The 19987-nt window shown below is 43.0% G+C and overlaps 2 protein-coding genes and 1 pseudogene across 5 annotated transcripts in view; 1 reads left to right on the top strand and 2 right to left on the bottom strand.

The window, feature by feature from the left end:
* COG3 (component of oligomeric golgi complex 3) overlaps positions 1 to 7496 on the bottom strand; it is an 80784-nt gene extending 73288 nt beyond the window's left edge. Inside the window, exon 1 of the mRNA XM_079779609.1 lies at positions 7158 to 7496. Coding sequence (XP_079635735.1) covers positions 7158 to 7331 — 174 coding nt within the window. The 5' untranslated portion in view covers positions 7332 to 7496. The remainder of the gene's footprint in view (positions 1 to 7157) is intronic.
* Positions 1538 to 7148, top strand: LOC307104619 (60 kDa heat shock protein, mitochondrial-like; annotated as a pseudogene). Its single transcript has 3 exons — positions 1538 to 3265; positions 3697 to 3792; positions 4471 to 7148. The product of its transcript is annotated as a 60 kDa heat shock protein, mitochondrial-like (transcript).
* Positions 7497 to 13299: 5803 nt separating the features above from the next.
* The window catches only part of SLC25A30 (solute carrier family 25 member 30), a 35583-nt gene continuing 28895 nt past the window's right edge, over positions 13300 to 19987 (bottom strand). Inside the window, exons 9-10 of one of the 3 annotated variants that reach the window (XR_013813914.1) lie at positions 17459 to 17569; positions 13300 to 17253 (exon numbers count right to left, since the gene is read on the bottom strand). Coding sequence is in view for 1 of the 3 variants with exons in the window: in XM_079779611.1 (XP_079635737.1) it covers positions 17525 to 17569 (45 nt within the window). In the remaining 2 variants the exon portion in view is untranslated. Of the gene's footprint in view, positions 17570 to 19987 lie in introns of all 3 variants that reach the window. The other 2 variants (XR_013813915.1, XM_079779611.1) reach the window with 2 other exon arrangements.

Below are 19987 nucleotides of genomic sequence, written 5' to 3'. Positions count from 1 at the left end.
TAAACCATCTAGCCTTGCCTGACCAGCTGAACAGGTCCAGGAAAGAGCAAGCAAATACATCTTACTCTCCCAAACTTGACTTCTTGCACAGTTCTGGGTTAGAGAATATCACTTTTATAAACACTCTAATCAATTTATTCCCTAAATGAAACCTGACGTTACTGTCTCTATCTGCAACAAATCATTGAAAAGGTAAATATTGAGTCTTAGAACCTTCTTTGAGGTACTAATCTCTTCTTTTCTTACCTTTGGTCTGAGTGGCACTGTACCAGCTCAGGATCATAAGATTCTAATCTATTTTTTTAGGTGTTAAACATTTGGAGGGGGAAAAGCACATGAAAAATACTAGCAGGTAGCTTGCCATGTGCACTTTACTTACATGATTTCATTTCCTTCTTACAACTCATGAGGTAAGAGTTATCATAAAGAACAAAACAGCCCGGCCGGCATGGCTCCATGGCTGAGCGTTGACCTATGAACCAGAAGGTAACAGTTTGATTCCCAGTCATGGCACATGCCCAGGTTGTGGGCTCGATCCCCAGTGTGGGGTGTGCAGGAGGCAGCCAATTGGTGATTCTCACTATCATTGATGGTTCTCTCTCTCTCCCTCTCCCTTCTTCTTTGAAATCAATTATATATATATATATATATTTTTTTTTTTAAGAGCGATTGATTTTAAAAAAAATAAAACAGGCTCAGAAAAGTTAAACATCATGTCTAAGGTTCCACAGGCTTTAGGAAAACAATTGTAACAGTAAATTACAAGTAAATTTCAGGGCAAATTATTTTAGTCTTTTATCAAGAATTACTAAGTCCGGTCCGGCCGGTATGGCTCAGTGGCTGAGCATCGACTCATGAACAAGAGATCACAGTTCCATTCCCTGTCAGGACACAAGCCTGGGTTGCGGGCCCAATCCCCAGTATAGGGTGTGCAGGAGGCAACCAATCAATGATTCTCTCTCATCATTGATGTTTCTATCTCTCTCTCCCCCTCTCCCTTCCTCTCTCTGAAATCAATAAAAATATATTTAAAAAAGAAAAAAGATTACTAAGTCCAGCAGAAAAGAAAATGGCCCTCACTACTGAAAGGAAAAAAAAATGCCCTGGCTACAAGAAACCAGTCCACCTAATATCCTACTGAAAATTTTCCACCACAAATTCCCTTATCTAACACTAAATAAAAAGGTATAACTCCTTTCCAAGATAAGATTAGTTCTCCTTCATAAAAGAGAAAGCTATTTTCTAAAGAAGTTAATGGCTTTATGATATTTGCAGAGTTAGCTGGACTCTTGCTATTCAACTAACTTGCCTACTTCCAGATGTTCAGGATATAATTTATTTCATGAAAATTGTGAAACACTATGGAAAATCCTTTAGAGATATACTGTTTGGACAAAGTCAAAATTTAGGCATTCTTTTTTCAGCACCACTGTTAAAATGAGTGGTAATGGTGGGAAAGGGAGAAAAAAAATCAATTCTAAGTCTTCCCACCAGACATATAAACACTTTAGTAAAGGGAAATGAGGGCTATGGAGAGCTGAAGAGCAATGAGAACTTCCCCCTTAAAGATTCCAGGTTGGGTACATAACAGGTTATTTCATTTTGCATGTACCAGAAGACCCTCACTGAATGCTTGAACTTGTCAAGCTCATCCCCTACCCATGACTGCATTACTTTTTCCTCCAGCTTAAATATTATATTTAATACTTGTCTTTGCAAGACTAGCTTCTTGTTTACCATCATGAGTTCTCATCTTAGACAGTTACTCTCTTAGAAAGACCTTCCTTCCTTGCCTAAAGGCACACCTCATCCCTTAGTGTCATACCAGCCTGGTTTTTTCCTTATGTCATGGATCACCATCTGAAATTACCTTTCTTGTTCTTTTATACATGCTCATGATCATCACAATTATGTCAGCAACATGAGGCTAGGGATCTTTTTTTTTTTAATATTTTATTGATTTTTTACAGAGAGGAAGGGAGAGGGACAGAGAGTTAGAAACATCGATGAGAGAGAAACATCAATCAGCTGCCTCCTGCACACTCCCTACTGGGTATGTGCCTGCAACTAAGGTACATGCCCTTGACTGGAATCGAACCTGGGACCCTTCAGTCCACAGGCTGACACTCTATCCACTGAGCCAAACCAGTTAGGGCAAGGGATCTTGACTTACTTATCTTTCTATCCTCAATGCTTAGCCCACAGTATATCTGTTCAATGACTGCATTAAGGCTAATGATAGGTATTATATTGCATATTGTGAAAGAATGGGGTGAAAATGAAGATTCCATTTACTTCACTCAAAACCCTTTCCTTTAAGTTCAATGAGAAGAAGAAATAAAAGTTTATGACCCATGACAATAAAAACAAATTGGGTTATATTTCTTGTGAAATACCCTCACCCCTGCTGTGATGTCCATCCTGCTTCAGTATCAGGCCAAATCAAACCGACTAGAATATTTACAGAGCAAACAACTTCCATTGTCCAGAGCATAAAAGACTGTGATCATCAAACCAAAGAAATTTCCACCTACTTCCTCATTTATTTCAAATCCACTTCCAGCATAGCATCCTAGAGGTGGACAGAGAAACCCAAGAAAGAAAACCTCTATTTTATGACAAAGCATCCTATCTAATAAAAGGGTAATATGCAAATTAACTGTCACTCCGTCACAAAGATGGCAGCACCCATAGCCACAAGATGGCAGCGCCTAGTCCTCTCAGCCCCGCCAGAGTCCCCCAGTCCCAGGGGAGCAGCCACTGAGAGCATGAGCGGCCTGGTGGAATGCTTGCTTTGTTGCCCCGGTGACAAGGCAAGTGTTCCACGCCCAGCCGCAGATGGGCCTCTGGGTCGCGGAGAGCCTCTGGGCAGCGGGCACGGAGCGGCCAGGCCCCACAGAGAGCTACTGGTGCACGGATTCGTGTGCAGGGCTACTAGTGAAATAATAAAAGTAAAGCAACTTTCAAATCAGAGTTCTTAACCTCTAAAGTTTGAGGGCAGAAAAAAAAGTTAAAGTCTCTAGAGATTTAATCTGCCTTTGGACACAATTCCAAATCATATAAAAATAATGCTTTCATCCTCACTTGCCACAGCCTGCCTCACTGATCACATGCCCTGCTATCCCCACAGAAATGCTTCGATTACATGAAGTCCTTCGCCAGATTAGGCCAGTGTCCAGGGCACTGGCTCCTTATCGCACTCGGGCTTATGCCAAAGATATAAAATTTGGTGCAGATGCTTTAGCCTTAATACTTTAAGGTAGGGGTGAGGAATGTCCAGTCCCTGGGCCAAAATCATTTGGTCTGGCCCTGCCAAGGCATTAGGGGTGAGTTAACCAAATGTCTAACCAAATATAGCATGTTAATTTTCAAATTGATAATTTTGTATGGCCCTCAAGTGATGTTATGAGTATACAAATGGTCCTTCGCAGAAAAAGGTCCTTCGCAGAAAAAAGGACCCCCCCCCCCCCCCCCCCCGCTCCCAGCTGTAAGGTGTAGACCAGGGGTCCTCAAACTTTTTAAACAGGGGGACAGTTCACTGTCCCTCAGACCGTTGGAGGGCCAGACTATAGTTTAAAAAAACTATGAACAAATTCCTATGCACACTGCACATATCTTATTTTGAAGTAAAAAAACAAAACAGCAAAAACACCTGCATGTGGCCCGCGGGCCGTAGTTTGAGGACGCCTGGTGTAGACCTTTTAGCTAATGCTGTAGCTGTTACTATGGGGCCAAAGGGAAGAACAGTGATTACTGGACAGAGTTAGGAAAGTCCCAAAGTAACAAAAGATGGTGTGATCATGCCCTAATTGGTTTGGCTCAGTGGATAGAGCATCGGCCTGTGGACTCAAGGGTCCTAGGTTCGATTCCGGTCAAGGGCATGTAGCTTGGTTGCGGGCACATCCCCAGGAGGGGGTGTGCAGGAGGCAGCTGATCAATGTTCCTCTCTCATCAATGTTTCAAACTCCCTATCCCTCTCCCTGCCTCTCTGTAAGAAAATCAATAAATAGCTCTAACTGGTTTGGCTCAGTGGATAGAGCATCGGCCTGCAGACTCAAGGGTCCCGGGTTCGATTCCGGTCAAGGGCATGTACCTTGGTTGCGGGCACATCCCCAGGAGGGGGTGTGCAGGAGGCAGCTGATCAATGTTCCTCTCTCATCAATGTTTCAAACTCCCTATCCCTCTCCCTGCCTCTCTGTAAGAAAATCAATAAATAGCTCTAACTGGTTTGGCTCAGTGGATAGAGCATCGGCCTGCAGACTCAAGGGTCCCGGGTTCGATTCCGGTCAAGGGCATGTACCTTGGTTGCGGGCACATACCCAGTGGGGAGTGTGCAGGAGGCGGCTGATCGATATTTCTCTCTCATCGATGTTTCTAGCTCTCTATCCCTCTCTCTTCCTCTCTGTGAAAAATCAATAAAATATATTAAAAAAAAAAAAGAAAATCAATAAATACATTTTTTTAAAAAAGATGGTGTGATCATTGCTAAGTCCATTGACTTAAAAGATAAATACAAAAATATTAGCACTAAATTTGTTCAAGATGTTGCCAATAATACAAATGAAGAAAAAAAAAAATACAAATGAAGGAGCTGGGGATAGCACCACTGCTGCTACTGTACTGGTACATTCTGCTGCCAAGGAAGGCTTTGAGAAAATTAGCAAAGGTGCTAATCCAGTGGAAATCAGGTGTGATGTTAGCTGGTGATGCTATAATTGCTGAACTTACGAAACAGTCTAAACCTGTGACAACCCTGAAGAAACTGCTCAGGTTGCTATGATTTCTGCAAACGGAAACAAATAATTGGGAACATCATTTCTGATGCAATGAAAAAGGTTGGAAGAAACGGCATCATCACAGTGAAGGATGGAAAAATACTGAATGATGAATTAGAAATTACTGAAGGCATGGAAATTTGATCGAGGTTATATTTCTCCATACTTCATTAATACATCAAAAGGTCAGAAATGTGAATTCCAAGATGCCTATGTTCAACTGAGTGGAAAGAAAATTTGCAGAGTTCAGTCCATTGTACCTGCTCTTGAAACTGCCAATGCTCACCGTAAGCCCCTGGTCAAAACTGCTGAAGATGTTGATGGAGAAGTTCTAAGTACACTCGTTTTGACTAGGCTAAAAGTTGGTCTTCTGGTTGTAGCAGTCAAAGCTCCAGGTTTTGTTGACAATAGAAAGAACCAGCTTAAAGACATGGCTATTGCTACTTGTGGTGCAGTGTTTAGAAAAGAAGAATTAACCCTAAATTTTGAAAATGTTCAGCCTCCTGGTAGGAAATATTGGAGAGGTCAGTCACTGTGACCAAAGATGATGCCATGCTCTTGAAAGGAAAAGGTGACACGGCTCAAATTTAAAAACATTCAAGAAATCACCCAACAGTTAGATATCCGAAAAGGAATATGAAAAGGAAAAACTAAATGAATGTCTGGCAAAACTCTCAGATGGAGTAGCTGTGCTGAAGTTTGCTGGCACAAGTGATGTGGAAATGAATGAAAAGAAAGAGAGTAACATGCCCTCAATGCTACACAAGCTGCTGTTGGAGAAGACATTGCTCTGGGAAGGGGTTGTGCCCTGCTTCAGTGCATTAAATTCATGAAAATAAAAATATTGGTATAGAAATTATTTTTTAAAGAGCACTCAAAATTCCTGCAATAAACATTGCTAAGAATGCAGGTGTTGAGGGATCGTTGATAGTTGAAAAAGATTATGCAAAGTTCCTCAGAAGTTGGTTATGACACTATGCTTGGAGATTCTGCGAATATAGTATAAAAAGGAATCATTGATCAAACTAAGATTTAAGAACTGCTTTACTGGATGGTACTAGACTGGCCTCTCTGTTAACCACAGCAGAAGTTGCAGTCACAGAAACTGCTAAGAAGAGAAAGACCCTGCAGTGGGTGAAATGGGTGGGGTGGGAGGTGGGATGGGAGGTGGCATGTTCTAATCCCAGAACAGTGCTTTACCGTTATCAGTGAGAACTCTGAGAGGACGCTCAGGTAGTGCTTCAGAGAAGTCACTTGAAGAAAATGACTGAAGAAAAGGATAGCTAATGTTTAAGAAAACCACTATATAACCATCAGTTACTGGTTTTAGTTGACAACATACATAAAGATTTACTGCTGTCATTATCCAGGCCTACACATAATTTGCTTTTTATTTTTTTATAAAAAGGTATTTGTACATTCCAGATAAGTGTAAGAGCCATGCACCAATATACATCTTTCAACTTAAATCAGAGGCATTTTTACTACTCTTCTGTTAAAATGGGGATTTTCATGTTTGCCATCATCCAGTGAAAAGTTAAGCAGCCTTTCTGTGGCGAGTAGGAATAATTGTGTACAAAGTAGAGAAATATCCAATTATGTGACCACCTTTGTGTAATAACAATTTTCTTAAAATTAAAAAGAATGCTTCCAACATCAAAAGCAACTATCATCCCTAAAAAAATAATCCTCCTAAACCTGGCCTCACAACTAGAAAAGGGTTGTCAAACATCTGACCATTCATAAAACGCTATAACTACCTGAATTGAATCACACTAGCAGCAATATGCATACTATCCCAAAGGTAATTAGGATTAAAAACGTTGACACTAAAACCAAAATCCAGTCTTATCGAATAATGTATTGACCCAGCTTTCCAAGAAAATCCATTTCCATTGCTTTCCAACAGGTACAATAAATCGACCTCCCCTAACCTGCACTCTTCAATGTGCGATGAATGAACTGTCACTCAGGATCAAGTTCTGGTCTGCCCCTCGGAAAAAGGACGCTGCGCTATTCACCCAGGTGGTAAACGAGTGCCAACAGGAGGCTGTTCGGAAGCAAAGCATTTCGAGTTCGGTGCCCTTTCCTTCGGCGAGATGGGGGGCAGCAGAACTGTGCCTCGCTGACATCAGGGACCCCCGGGGCAATCAGCCGGGGCAAGGCTCCTGGCCAACCGCCCCGGGCCGCAAGGGGAGGGCTGGGTGCCGGCGGCAGCCGTCCCCGCGCGGGGAGGGAGGGTGTGAGGCCGACGGCCCGGGGCTGTGAGGGGCCCCTCCCACCCGAGCCGCCACCGCGACCGGGGAGGCGGGGGTCTGCAGGGCCAAAGGCCACCCGCGCGCCGGAGGAACACCTCAGCCCAGCCCCGGCCCGGCACCTCACCTCGGCCGGCACCGGCAGGTTCTCCGCCGCCGCCTTCAGCTCCAGCACCGAGTCCGTCTGCCGGTCGGTCAGCGGCGCCGTGGTGTCGGGTCTCCGATCCCAGAGAGCCAGCCTCTCCCGAGCGTCCGACTCCGCCGCCGCCTCGGGCAGCAGCAGCAGCGCCGCCTCCGCCATCGCCGCCGCCCGCGGGGCCCTCAGCAGCAGCGGGCAATGGGGACCCCGAAGGACTGGCCCGGGCCACTTCCGGGAAAGACGGGCTTCCAGCTAAGCACCGGCAGCGGGGCTGGGCGTACCGAGAGGAACAACCTGAACCCGGAAGCGCTTCCACAGTGTGTGGGCGGGACCGAGGTCAGGACAGACGTGGCTTTAAACCGGTACAAATACTTCCGGTTGCGGTGTGGACGTGGAGGGAGAAGGCTAAAAGACCTTGACGGAAATAGAAATGCCCCTACCGGAAGTCTTTTCCTCAACATCCATAACTTTATTGTTACGTGTTGCTCACGACAGTTGTTACTCTGCCGGCAGGGGCTTTCTGTGAGCTCCCGGATCGTACTACCGCCTCTGCTCACAACTGGATAGTCTGGGTGGAGTGTGTGTACTGTGTGATTGCCTTGGTGACCTGTTGATAGTTTCGGTTACCTGGAACAAAACTAGGAATACAAACATTTCCAACATCCAAAAACTCCGCTGTTAGAAAACTAATTTATGAAAACATAAAAATTCAAAGATTTGTGTGCAGCGAATATCATTACTAGTACTATCAAATAATCGGAAACAATCTAAATGTCCAACATTGAAGAATTCAATCAATAATTCATGGCACAGACATGTAATTGGAATATTATTCTGCCATTTAAATCATATTGTAGAAGGCCTGGGGCAAGGGGGTGGGGGGGGGGGCTGGAGGGACTCAATGGGGTGGAAAGGGACATATGCAATACTTTCAAGAATAAAGAATTATTTTTTTTAAATCATGTTGTAGACTTGAACAATAAAAATACAATAGTATTGGATCATAATCTATACTAATAAAAGGATACTATGCTAATTAGACCAGGTGACCAGACATCTTCCAGACAGTTAGGGGGTGACCAGGCCGGCAGGGGGACAGTTGGGGGGCAACCAGGCAGGCCGGCAGGGGGGCAGTTGGGGGGCGGCCACGCTGGCCGGCAGGGGGGCAGTTGGGTGGCGGCCAGGCAGGCAGGCAGGCGAGCAGTTAGAAGCCAGTGGTCCAGATTGCGAGAGGGATGTCCGACTGCCAGTTTAGGCCCGATCCCTGATTGGAGAGGGTGCAGGCCGGGCTGAGAGACACGCCCCCCATGCACAAATTTCGTGCACCAGGCCTCTAGTTTATAATAATATAAATACTCATGAGTCCATACTAATATAAATGATTGAATTAGTAAATTGGGGAGTAGAGACAATCTACCTTACAGAAAAATTCCAAAACAATAAATATGGAAAGAATGAGGAAAATAGTAACAATTGTAGCAGGCAATATGTAAGGATGGATGCTAAAATTAGAGGAGAAACAGAAATTTGCATTGGACAAATGATCCCCCCAAGATATGTATTAATAGCAAGGGGAGCTATTAGCTTTACAATGGAAACGCCTGGCAGACATCACCTTAACCAAGTAATCAAAGTATACAGCATCATCATAAAACTCCTAACATGATAGATCAAGGACACAATATCACTTCGGTGGTATTCTTGCCAAAAATGCAAAACCACATTCTAAATATGCGAAAACATCAGGCAAATTCAAATTGAGGGATGTCCTACAAAATTCACCAGTATTCTTCAAAAGTGTCAAGGTCATAAAAAATTAGGAAAGATTGAGGAACTGTTACATACTGGAGATGAGATATGACAATTAGATGCAATGTCGGAACCTGGATTGGATCCTCAAATAGAAAAAGGGCAAACTATAGAATAAAATACAGATATTCCAACAAGGTCTGTAGCTTAGGTAATAGTATTATGCCAATGTTAATTTCCAGTTTTGATTATTGCACACAGTTATCTAAGCTGAATGAAGGGCACACCCGAACTCTGTACTACTTTTGCAACTTTTCTGAAGTCAAAAATTATCTCACAAAGTCAAGAGTTAAAACTCTAATGTTGTAGAAAATATTTACCTATTTGGAAAAATTATATTGTGATATAATTAAGAAGAACGATAGTGTATGATCCTATTGCCCCCCCAAAAAAAACACTCCCAAAACATTGACAAATGGTTGGGATTACTAATAAGTAATTTTCTTCTTTTCCTCTACCTCTGTCTCCTCCTCCTCCTCATTTTGCAATGAATTCTGCACTAAAGAGTAAGGTTTTTGTTTTAATTATTCAACCCAGCTTCAGAGTATTGTTTCTCCATCACATCAATACACCACTATTTCCTAAAGAAAGTTATCTTGTAGATATGTACAGATATGTACATCTACCTGTTTAAGTAGCTAAAACATACGTTCTCTTCTTCAGATCAGACTGACCTCTAGTTCCCAAAATCTCAGAAATGAAGTTAATCCTCTTGAGTTTTGTGATGACAAACATCATCCTTTAACAGCCAAATATAAACACTCTCTCCCCCAAATGCATTTCCATTGCAGATTTTTCCAAATCCATGATCAATCCATTCTCTTCTAAAATTGTCTAATTCCTTAAAATATTTTTACCAACTGGAGATTCATGATGCTAGAAGTTTGCAATGCAGGTCATGGTATCCCTGGAAAAGATTTGTGCCAACACTGAATGTTTAATCAGCTACTGTGAGGTGAAATTGTTACCGGGAAACCCCCGGGTGGGCTTGGGCTGCCTGTTGCCATGTCCAATAACGAAGGCAGGGTTGATTCATATAAGGTGATTATTGAGAAGACCAGCCAACCAAGAAGACAGGGAGCATCCAAAACCCGTCTTATGGCAAGGTGCAGGGGACAGGATTATATTGGGAAAGTGGACTAGGGTGAAGTTGGGAACAGAATGCAATTGCATTCGATCCTGGGGGGCCACAGAATTCAACTATTGTTCTCGGTTGTTAAGCGATGAGATGATGTCTTGGCTCCTGGTGGGGTCGGCCTGACCATGCTGAACGGCCCTGCTTGCTTGCTGGGTACAGTGTACATTGTCCGCAGCTGAATCACATCCTCAATCGCTTCGCTTGGGATCAAAGGGAGTATGCAGGTGCACCGGCCTAAGAAATGAAACTCGGAAAAACTTAACCCTCTATTCCCGTAAGTATATGCACTCTAGAATTTCAAACTGATATGATTATCTTTAGATTAATTCAGGCACTCTATCTACCAGATTATAAACCCCCACCCCTATCAAATGAAGGAAGAGGAAGGTAGATGATGCAACACAATAATGCCTGGATTATTCTTGATTTGAAGAATTGAGGAAGCTACAGGAAGAACAGCAGTGCCTAGTCACCAGCTGGCTCTGTAGGGGTGGGGAAGCAACAAGAACAGTGAAACAGAGTAATAGCAGTTTTTATGGGGTGTTTTAATTTTGCAGAATACTAGCATAGAAGTTATATACATTTTATATATATATATATATATATATATATATATATATATATATATATATATATAAACTGATTTCAGAGAGGAAGGGAGAGGGCGAGAAAGATGGAAACATCAATGATGAGAGAGAATCATTGATCAGCTGCCTCCTGCACACCCCACAATGGAGATCGAGCCCATGACTGGGAATTGAACTGTGACCTCCTGGTTCATTGGTCAATGCTCAACCACTGAGCCACTCCAGCCAGGCAAAAGTTATATACATTTAAACAATATAGTGGTTGCTCAATATATAGTAGAAACTGAATTTTCTGCTTTAGACTCTAGTGCTCTTTTCAGTATGGACAAATATTATCTATATTAACAAATATTAACCCCCCCCCACCAAAGAAGTACAAATTTCGTACAATGAACCCATGTTTATACGCTGTATTACAAGTCAAATCTCTTCCTGTTTCCAGCTGGTGATTAGCTTATTCCCAGAAGCACTGGAGGACATGACAAATATAGTTGCAGTTTTAATTTTCTACTATAATTCTTACAATATATTTATTTAATTCAAGTTTTGGTAACTGTTCCCATAAATTAATTCAAATTGATATAGTAAATACTCATATTGCATGTATCTGTGTATATGTACATATAAGATACACATACATATTCATATCGTGTGTATGCAAGTGAAGGTGGGAAGGACAATGAGAAGACACAGGCTATCTTGTCAAAAGGACAAAGATGAGGTCAAAGTTATCTCATCCCTAAAGATCAAGGTCCCCATATTACAGTAGATAACATTTTGTTTGTGAGGTGTTATTCAGATTTCACTTTTAATCACTAAATTGCAGCCCTGTAGATAGGGTAGGAGTTATTCTCTTTCATTTAGACATAAGTAAACAAAACACAGAATATGAAGTAAGTCATCAAAGATATTTGGGAGAATGAAGGAAAAAGGCCACCTTTATATGCTCTTTGTAGAGGGAAATTTGCCAACACTTATCAAAACAGAGGGTGGAGAAACAAAAAGAAAAGATAGCCCTATTATCCAGCAAATATGTCTCTGAAAAATTATCCTAGAGAAATTCTTGAATATTCAAAAAGTACATGTAAAATATAGTTCATAATGAAGAAAAAATGGACACAACCTAAATATTTTTCAATAGGGGAATAGTTTGGTTCCTGTTATCTATTGCTACCTAGCAAATTGACCCAAAAATTGTGCCCTAAAAGAACCACCATTTTGTTGTTATCTTTCATAATTCTGTGGGTCAGGAATTTCTTCAAGGCACGTAAGAAAGGAATCGTCGCCCTAGCTGATTTGGCTCAGTGGATAGACTGTCAGTCAGCCTGTGGACTGAAGGGTCCCAGGTTCCATTCTGGTCAAGGAAACATGCCAAGGTTGCAGGCTCAATCCCCAGTGTGGGGCATGCAGGAGGCAGCATATCAATTATTCTCTCTCATCATTGATGTTTCTATCTCTCTCACCCTCTCTCTTCTCTGAAATCAATTATATATATATATATATATATATATATATATATATATAGATAGATAGATAGATAGATAGATAGATAGATATAGATAGATATAGATAGATATAGATAGATATAGATATATATAGATATATATAGATATATATATTTAAAAAGGAACTTTAACAACAACAAAAAAGAATCGTCTCTGTTCATCATGTCTGAAATCATAGCTAGGGTGACACGAATGCCCACAGGCTGGACAGCTGGAGACTGACTGCACATCTCTACGTCCTCATGTAGTCTCAGTGCTTCTCCATTGGTCATTCACATGGTCTCTCAGGGGCTTATGGCTTAGAGATAAGTTCCCAAAGGCTAATGTAGAACTAGCCTCAGAAATCACAGGAGATCACTTCTGTTGCATTCTCTGCAAAGCCAAGTCACTATGGGCAGGCCAGACACAAAGGGAGGGAAATTGACTTCAATTTCTCAGTGGAAGGAGGAACAAAGAACAAAATATTAGCAAACATAATTCAGCAGCGTATTAAAAGGATTATGCATTATGACCAACTTGGATTTATTTCTGGAATGCAAGGATGGTTCAACAAACGAAAATTAATCAATGTAATACACCACATCAACAGAAGGAAGAAAAAAGCCCACAATGAACATCATACTCAATGGTGAAAGATTGAAAGCCTTTCCTCTAAGATTAGGAACAAAGCAAGGATGTCCACTTCTATTTTACATAGTATTGGAAGTTCTAAATGGAGTAATTAGGCAAGAAAAAGAAATAAAAAGCATCCAAATTGGAAAAAAGGTAATAGCACCTCTGCTTGCAGATGATATGATCTTGCATGTAGACACCCTAAATATTCCACCAAAAAAACTATTAGAACTAATAAATGAATTCAGCAAAGTAGCAGGATACTAAATCAACACACAAAAATAGGTTGGATTCCTCTGCATGAACAATGAACAATCTGAAAAGGGAATTACGAAACCAAATTCTATTTACAATAGCATTAAAAAGCATAAAATACTTAGGAATTAACTTAGCCAAGGAAGTGAAACACATGTACAATGAAAACTATAAAACATTGCTAAAAGAAATTGAGACATAAATAAATGGAAACACATCTCATGTTCATGAAATAAAAAGTTTAATATTGTTAAAATATCAATACTACCCAAAGCAAGCTACAGATTCAGTGTAATTCCTATCCAAATCCCAATGACAGTTTGTGAAGAAATAGAAAGACCCATCTTAAAATTCATCTGGAATCTCAAGGGAATCACAAATAGCCAAAACAATCTTTAAAAAAGAACAAAATTGGAGGATTCACACTTGTCAATTTCAAATTCACTGTTGGTGAAATTGTAAAATGGTACAGTAACTGTGCAGCAGTATGCAGTTCCTCAAAAATTTAAAAACAAAATTACCATATGATCCAGCAATTCTTTCTGGGAATATACACAAAAGAGTAAAAGCAGGGTCTCAAAGAGATATTTGTACACCCTTGTTCATAACAGCATTATTCACAGTAGCTAAAATGTGTAAGTAACCAAGTATTCATCAACAATGGATGGATAAGCAAAATGTGGTCTATACATATAATGGAATATTATTCAGCCTTAAAAGGGCAGGAAACTCTGTAATATACTACAATATGGATGAATCTTGAGGGCATTATGCTAAGTCCAATAAGCTAGTAACAAAAAGGACGAATACTGAATGTGTCTACATATTGAGGTCCATAAATTAGTCAAAAATCATAAAAACAGTAAGATATGTACACATATAATACCTTAATAAAAAAATGAATAAAAAATCATAAAACAGAGAGTGTAATGGTAGTTGCCAGGAGCTATTGGGAGGAAAGAATGAGGAGTTGTTTACTGGGTATGAAGTGTCAGTTCTACAAGATGAAGTTATAGGGATGAATGGTGGTGATAGTTGCACAACAATGTAAATGTATTTAAGACCACTAAACTGTATACTTAAAAATGGTTAAGACAGTAAATTTTATGTTATGTGTATTACACTACAAAAAAAAAAAAAAAAAGGATCCAGATGTAAGTTCTGGGATCTTATCTTCTAGCTTGGGCCTATAACAAGGCCATAAACATAACACTGCTAATGAATTAAAGGACCAAGATCCACTCAAGACAATTTATCTCAAAAGTTCTGGAGATGGATGGTGGTGGTAGTTGTACTGTTGTAGAAGACAGAAGAAACCCAAGCATGCTTAGATAAATGCAATGAAACAGTATAATTTGAAAATAGTATGGTCAGAAGGAGACTAAGAATTATGTAAAAACACCTCAGGAGTTTACAGAATAGGTACATAGTCCACATGATGCACTCTATTTGGAGGTTTCCCCCTACTGTCAAAAAAAAAAGTTTAAAACAATTAAATTATCGCCCAGCCAGTGTTGCTCAGTGGTTGAGCGTCAATCTCTGAACCAGGAAGTCACAGTTTAATTCCCGGTTGGTGTGCATGCCCAGGTTGCAGGCTCAATCCCCAGTGGGAGGTGTGTGTGAGGAAGCCGATCAATGATTCTCTCTCATCATTGATGTTTCTCTCTCTCTCCCTCTCTCTTCCTCTCTGAAATCAATAAAAATATATTTAAAATTTTTTAAATTATAAAATACTAGTGGCCCAGTGCACAAAATTTGTACACGAAGGGGGGGGGGGGTTCCCTCAGCCCAGCCTGCACCCTCTCCAACTGGGGACCCCTTCGGGATCGGGCAGAAACCGGCATTCGGACATCCCTTTCGCAGTCTGGGACCACTGACTCCTAACCACTCACTGGCCTGCCTTCCTGATTGCCCCTAACTGCCTCTGCCTGCCTGCCTAATCGCCCCTAACCCCTCTGGCTTCCTGCCTGATCACCCTTAACCACCTCTGCCTGCCTGCCTGATCACCCCTAACTGCTCCCCTGCTGGCCTGATTGCCCCTAACTGCCTCTGCCTCGCCCCACACCTGGGACCCGGGTTTCCCTCTCTCTGGCCAGACACAGGCACCCAGGACCTGAGCCGGCTTCACCCAGGCTGATCGCAGCAGGGGACCGTGGGCAGGCGGCTTTGCCCAGCCTGCAGCCGCAGGCACCCGGGACCACAGGGTGTGCAGCTTGTCCCTCTCCTGGGCTGCAGGCGCAGGCGCAGCTGCTGGCTCCCAGGACCGCAGGGCGGGCAGCTTGTCCCTCTCCTGGGCTGCAGCCCCAGCTGCTGGCGCCCAGGACTGCGGGGCAGGCGGCTTGTCCCTCTCCTGGGCCAGAGGTGCAGGCGCAGCTGCTGGCACCCAGGACCCTGAAGCGAGTGGCTTGTCCCTCTCCCGGGCTGCAGCCTGGCTGGTCCCCATTCCTCTCTCCCCAGTGTTGAGTGTCCGAGCCATTATGGTGTGATGGCATAATGGCATGATGACTTTTTGCATATTAGCTCTTTATGATATAGGATTTTAACTTGTCACGGTCTATCTTCAAGTGGATATTACACCACTTCACATCTTGTATAGAAACTTCACTGTAACAAAATTTCATTTCTCCCGGACAATCTTTGTGCTATTATTGTCACGTATTTTACTTTCACAGATGTTATAAAACTGATATTACATTATTATTTGTTTAAATAGTTAATTATCTTTAAATATATTTAAATAATAAGAAACTTCTATTATATTTTTTTCCTATGCATTTACTGTCTTTGGTGTTTCCCACTTCTTGGTATAGATCATTATTTGTATCTGGCAAAATTTTATTTCTGCTTGCAGGACTTCTTTTAACATTCCTTATACTACAAATCTGCTGGTGATAAAAAAAATTCAGTCTTTTATACATAAAAAATATATTTTAACTATTTTTAAAAATATTTTCACTCAGTCTAGAATTATAAATTGAGAGGATTTTCCCCCCTTGTGAGTACTTTAATGCTGTCGCTCTACTATCTTCTCCCTTACACTGTTTCTAATGAGAAATCTTTTGTAATCCTTATGTTTAGTCCTGTGTATAGTGTGTATCTTTTCTTCTACTTAAAACATTTTTCTTTTCATCACTGGTGTTGAGAAATGTGATTTTTATGTGTCTTGATGTAGCTTTCTTTATGTCCTGTGCTTGCTATTCACTGAGCTTTTTTGATCTGTGGGTTTATATTTTTACTATATTTTGCTAAATTTGGAAATTTTTGAATCATTCTTTCTTCAGATGATTATATATATAAGTTCGGGTCTCTAGAGGGGGCTGGGGAGGAAGAGGAGTGAACCAAACCGTAGGGTCAGGACCTCGGCAGGCAATTGAGTGTGGGGACGACCAGCAGGGCCATCCCTGCAGTGGCCAGTTCATGACCAGCTGCCTGAGACTGGCTCGTCCCTGGGTTGGGGGGTCTCATGCATCTGCTCCGTGCTGCCCAGCAGTGTGGTGCACGACGGGGCTGTGCGTAGCTTACGGGGAAGGCACGGCCGGGGGAGTCGGAGCCTTGATCCCGCGCAGTAACCAGATCCGGGCATTGGGAATGCGGCCAGTTCTCTGCACCCTGAGTCTCCCCACTGTTGTGTCCCCAGAGCAGTCATGATGCCTTCTTCCATCACGGCCCCCTAAGCTCGCAGCGATGGAGGTGTGCTGTCATAGTTTGGGTGAACGGAACATGGAAGACCCGTGAGTGATAGCAGGTGCCGGGTGCTGGCTGGGGAGGCGGTCGTGTGGGTTTGCGTGAAGCGCTCACAGTCACAGCTGTGGAAGCCTCTTTCCTAGTTTCTCAGAGAGCTCAATGGTGAGGAAATGCAGGTCTCGTCCTGCGTTGCTGTTTCCTTGGGAAACCTTGCCATTGGGGGTGTCAGAGGGGCAGGCCGGGAGCGCCTGCGGCAGAGAGACACCCTTCTCCCGTAACCTCTTCGCAGGCAGACTGGTCGCCGGATGCCCGGGAACTGCTCAGCGGATCCCTGCTGTTCCACAGAGTTCTCTGAGCAGCCGTCCATCTTCTGCAGGAAGAAAGGTGTGTGCTTGTGCAGTCACTGCCCGGTCCCGGGCTGGCGGGGGCACCCCGGCCCGGACATGTTCTCCCACTGGGTTCACAGAGGTCGGACAATCATTGTCCAGAATTCCCTTGTTTAACAAAGAAAGTTAAGTTCCCAGTGAGGCCCCTGGTTAGGAAGGGAGGGGACTGGGGAGAGAAAGGCGCAGAGCCCAAGGCATGACCTCCAGCCCGCTCACCTCCCTGGGAGGCTGCTTCCAGAGAGACCATGAAGGCCGGGCTCTGCTCCTGTGTCCTGGTGAGTCTGAAAAGCAGGAGGCAGAGCCGTGCTCTCACCTGGGCCTCAGGGCAGCAGCCTCCTGGTTCTCGGCAGAGACGGTAGCCATGGGGTCTGACGACTCCTCAGTGGTTGGAACCGCGTGTAGGAGCCACCAGCGCAGGCGACCCCTGGGAGGCAAATACAGCAGGCAAATCATCGGACTTCGTTGCCCAGGCAACGATGCCAGCATCCCACCCCGCCCCGGCTGCTCAGCGCCTGCGTGGGCACGCTGCCCACAGGCCCGCCATCTTTGTCGGGTTAATTTGCATACCCACTCCTGATTGGCTGTGGGCATCGCGGAGGTACAGTCAATTTACATTTTTGTCTATTATTAGGTCGGATTAAATTCATTGAATAAAAAGAAAATAGTTAAAACTGAAAAAGCAAACATTTCCCATTTATTCTTTCAGCTCAATTTTAAGTTTGACAGACATCCTATCTAATTAAGAGAAAATATGCTAATTGACCTCACACTGTCGCAAAGATGGCGGCTCCCACAGCCAATAAGGAGGGAATATGCTAATTGACTGTCACATCCTCAAATATGGTGGCGCCCACAGCTACAAGATGGTGGTGCCCAGTCCCCTCAGCCCCGCTTGCCTCTGGAGTCCCCCAGTCCCCTCAGCCCCCCATCTGCCCAGGGTCAGCCTGAGGAACAGGCAAGCCTCAGATGGCAGCTGCCCAGCCACCGAGGGCCAGCCTGAGGCACAGGCAAGCCTCGGATGGCGGCTGCCCAGACGACGCCCGAGGAACAGGCAAGCCTCAGATGGAGGCTGCCCAGCCAACGCCTGAGGCACAGACAAGCCTCGGATGGCGGCTGCCCAGCTGCCCAGGGCTGCCCAAGGCTCAGGTATCCAGGACTGGCTGAGGCTTGCACTGCCAGCAGTGGCAGCAGCAGAGGTGTGATGGGGGCGTCACCTTCCCCTGATTGCTGGGTCGCCTCCCGCCCCTGAGGGCTCCCGGACTGTGAGAGGGGGTAGGCCAGGCTGAGGGACCCCTGCCCCCTCCAGTGCATGAATTTTCATGCACTGGCCTTCTAGTTTAATATAATTTTAGAAATATTATATCATTAAACTATAAACAGTATATTTACTGTAACTCCCATTTTCCACCACTTACCGTAACTTGGACATCTGAATTCCAAGCTAGTCCTTTTTGCTCTAAAAATTTTGTTTTAAATGATAAAACATAAACGTTTAGAACCAATATAATACAATTCTGCATAAAGAAAATTTTAGTAATTGCTTCTACCCTGTGATGGTTAAATTTTGTGTCAAGTTGGACAGGCTATAGTGCCCAGTTGTACGGTAAATACTAGTCTAGATGTTACTATAAAGGTATTCTATAGATGTTGAATAACATCTGCAATCAGTTGACTTTGAGATTATATTCCAGCCTGGCCAGTGTGGCTCAGTGGTTGAGCATTGACCTATGAACCAGGAGGTCAGGGCACATGCCCAGAATGAGAGCTCGATCTCTGGTAGGGAGCATGCAGGAGGCAGTCAATCAATTATTCTCTCTCATCATTGATGTTTCTATCTCTCTCTCCCCCTCCCTTCCTCTCTGAAATCAATACATACATTTTTTAAAAAGATTATACTCCATTACACAAGTGGGCCTCATTCAATCAGTTAAGGAACTTAAGGGGAAATAAAAACAAGGTTTCCAAGAGAAGGACTTTTGACTCAAGACTGTGACATAGAAATCCTGTCTGAATTTTCAGTCTGCTAACCTGCTAACCTACAGGTTTCATACTTACCAGTCCTCCAAATCACATGGGCCTAATCCTTAAAATAAATCACTCACATGCACACACACACGCACACACACACACACACACACCGAGTTTCATACTTACCAGTCCTCCACAATCACATGGGCCTAATCCTTAAAATAAATCTCACACACACACACACACACACACACACACACACCTATTGGTTCTATTTCTCTGGAGAACCCTAATGCACACCCTTTAAATCCATTCCCTACTTACATAAGTTTTATGCTTTCTTCCTAAGAAATGAGATCATGGTATACATAGGAGTCTGCATCTCAACTTTTTCCTACTTAATAACATATCATGAACATCTTTCCAGGTGAGTAGGCTGAGATCTAACTCATTCTTCTCATGTGCCACACAGTAAGCCATTACATGAATGTACCAGTTTATTTAAGCTGGTCCATCCATATCGATATATAGTTTCCAGTATTTTGCTCTTTGTGCTTTTGGTTCCATCATTTGCATCAAGCTTTCAAGAAACAGATTTATATACTACCCTTGCCTTATACGCCCATGCCTTGCTTCTAAATGATTTACTTATAACTACTGATAATGTACCCTGTAGATTTTTCCAGCTAACACTTTAACAATTAGCCTGGATGTAAAGCCAAATGTGTCTAACAGGTGCAATGATCAGAGTGGAAGTTCTGTTCAGGCACTTGGGACACACCAGCTGCCAGCTGTTCTCACTACCCTCACACAAAGTCAATCATGTATGGGTATGTCATTTAATCTCTTAGGTAGGAGAACTGAAACAAAACGT

Source organism: Cnephaeus nilssonii, assembly GCF_951640355.1.
Source record: "Cnephaeus nilssonii genome assembly, chromosome: 8".
NCBI classification, from domain to species: domain Eukaryota; kingdom Metazoa; phylum Chordata; class Mammalia; order Chiroptera; family Vespertilionidae; genus Cnephaeus; species Cnephaeus nilssonii.
This window is presented reverse-complemented; position numbering and strand designations above follow the sequence as displayed.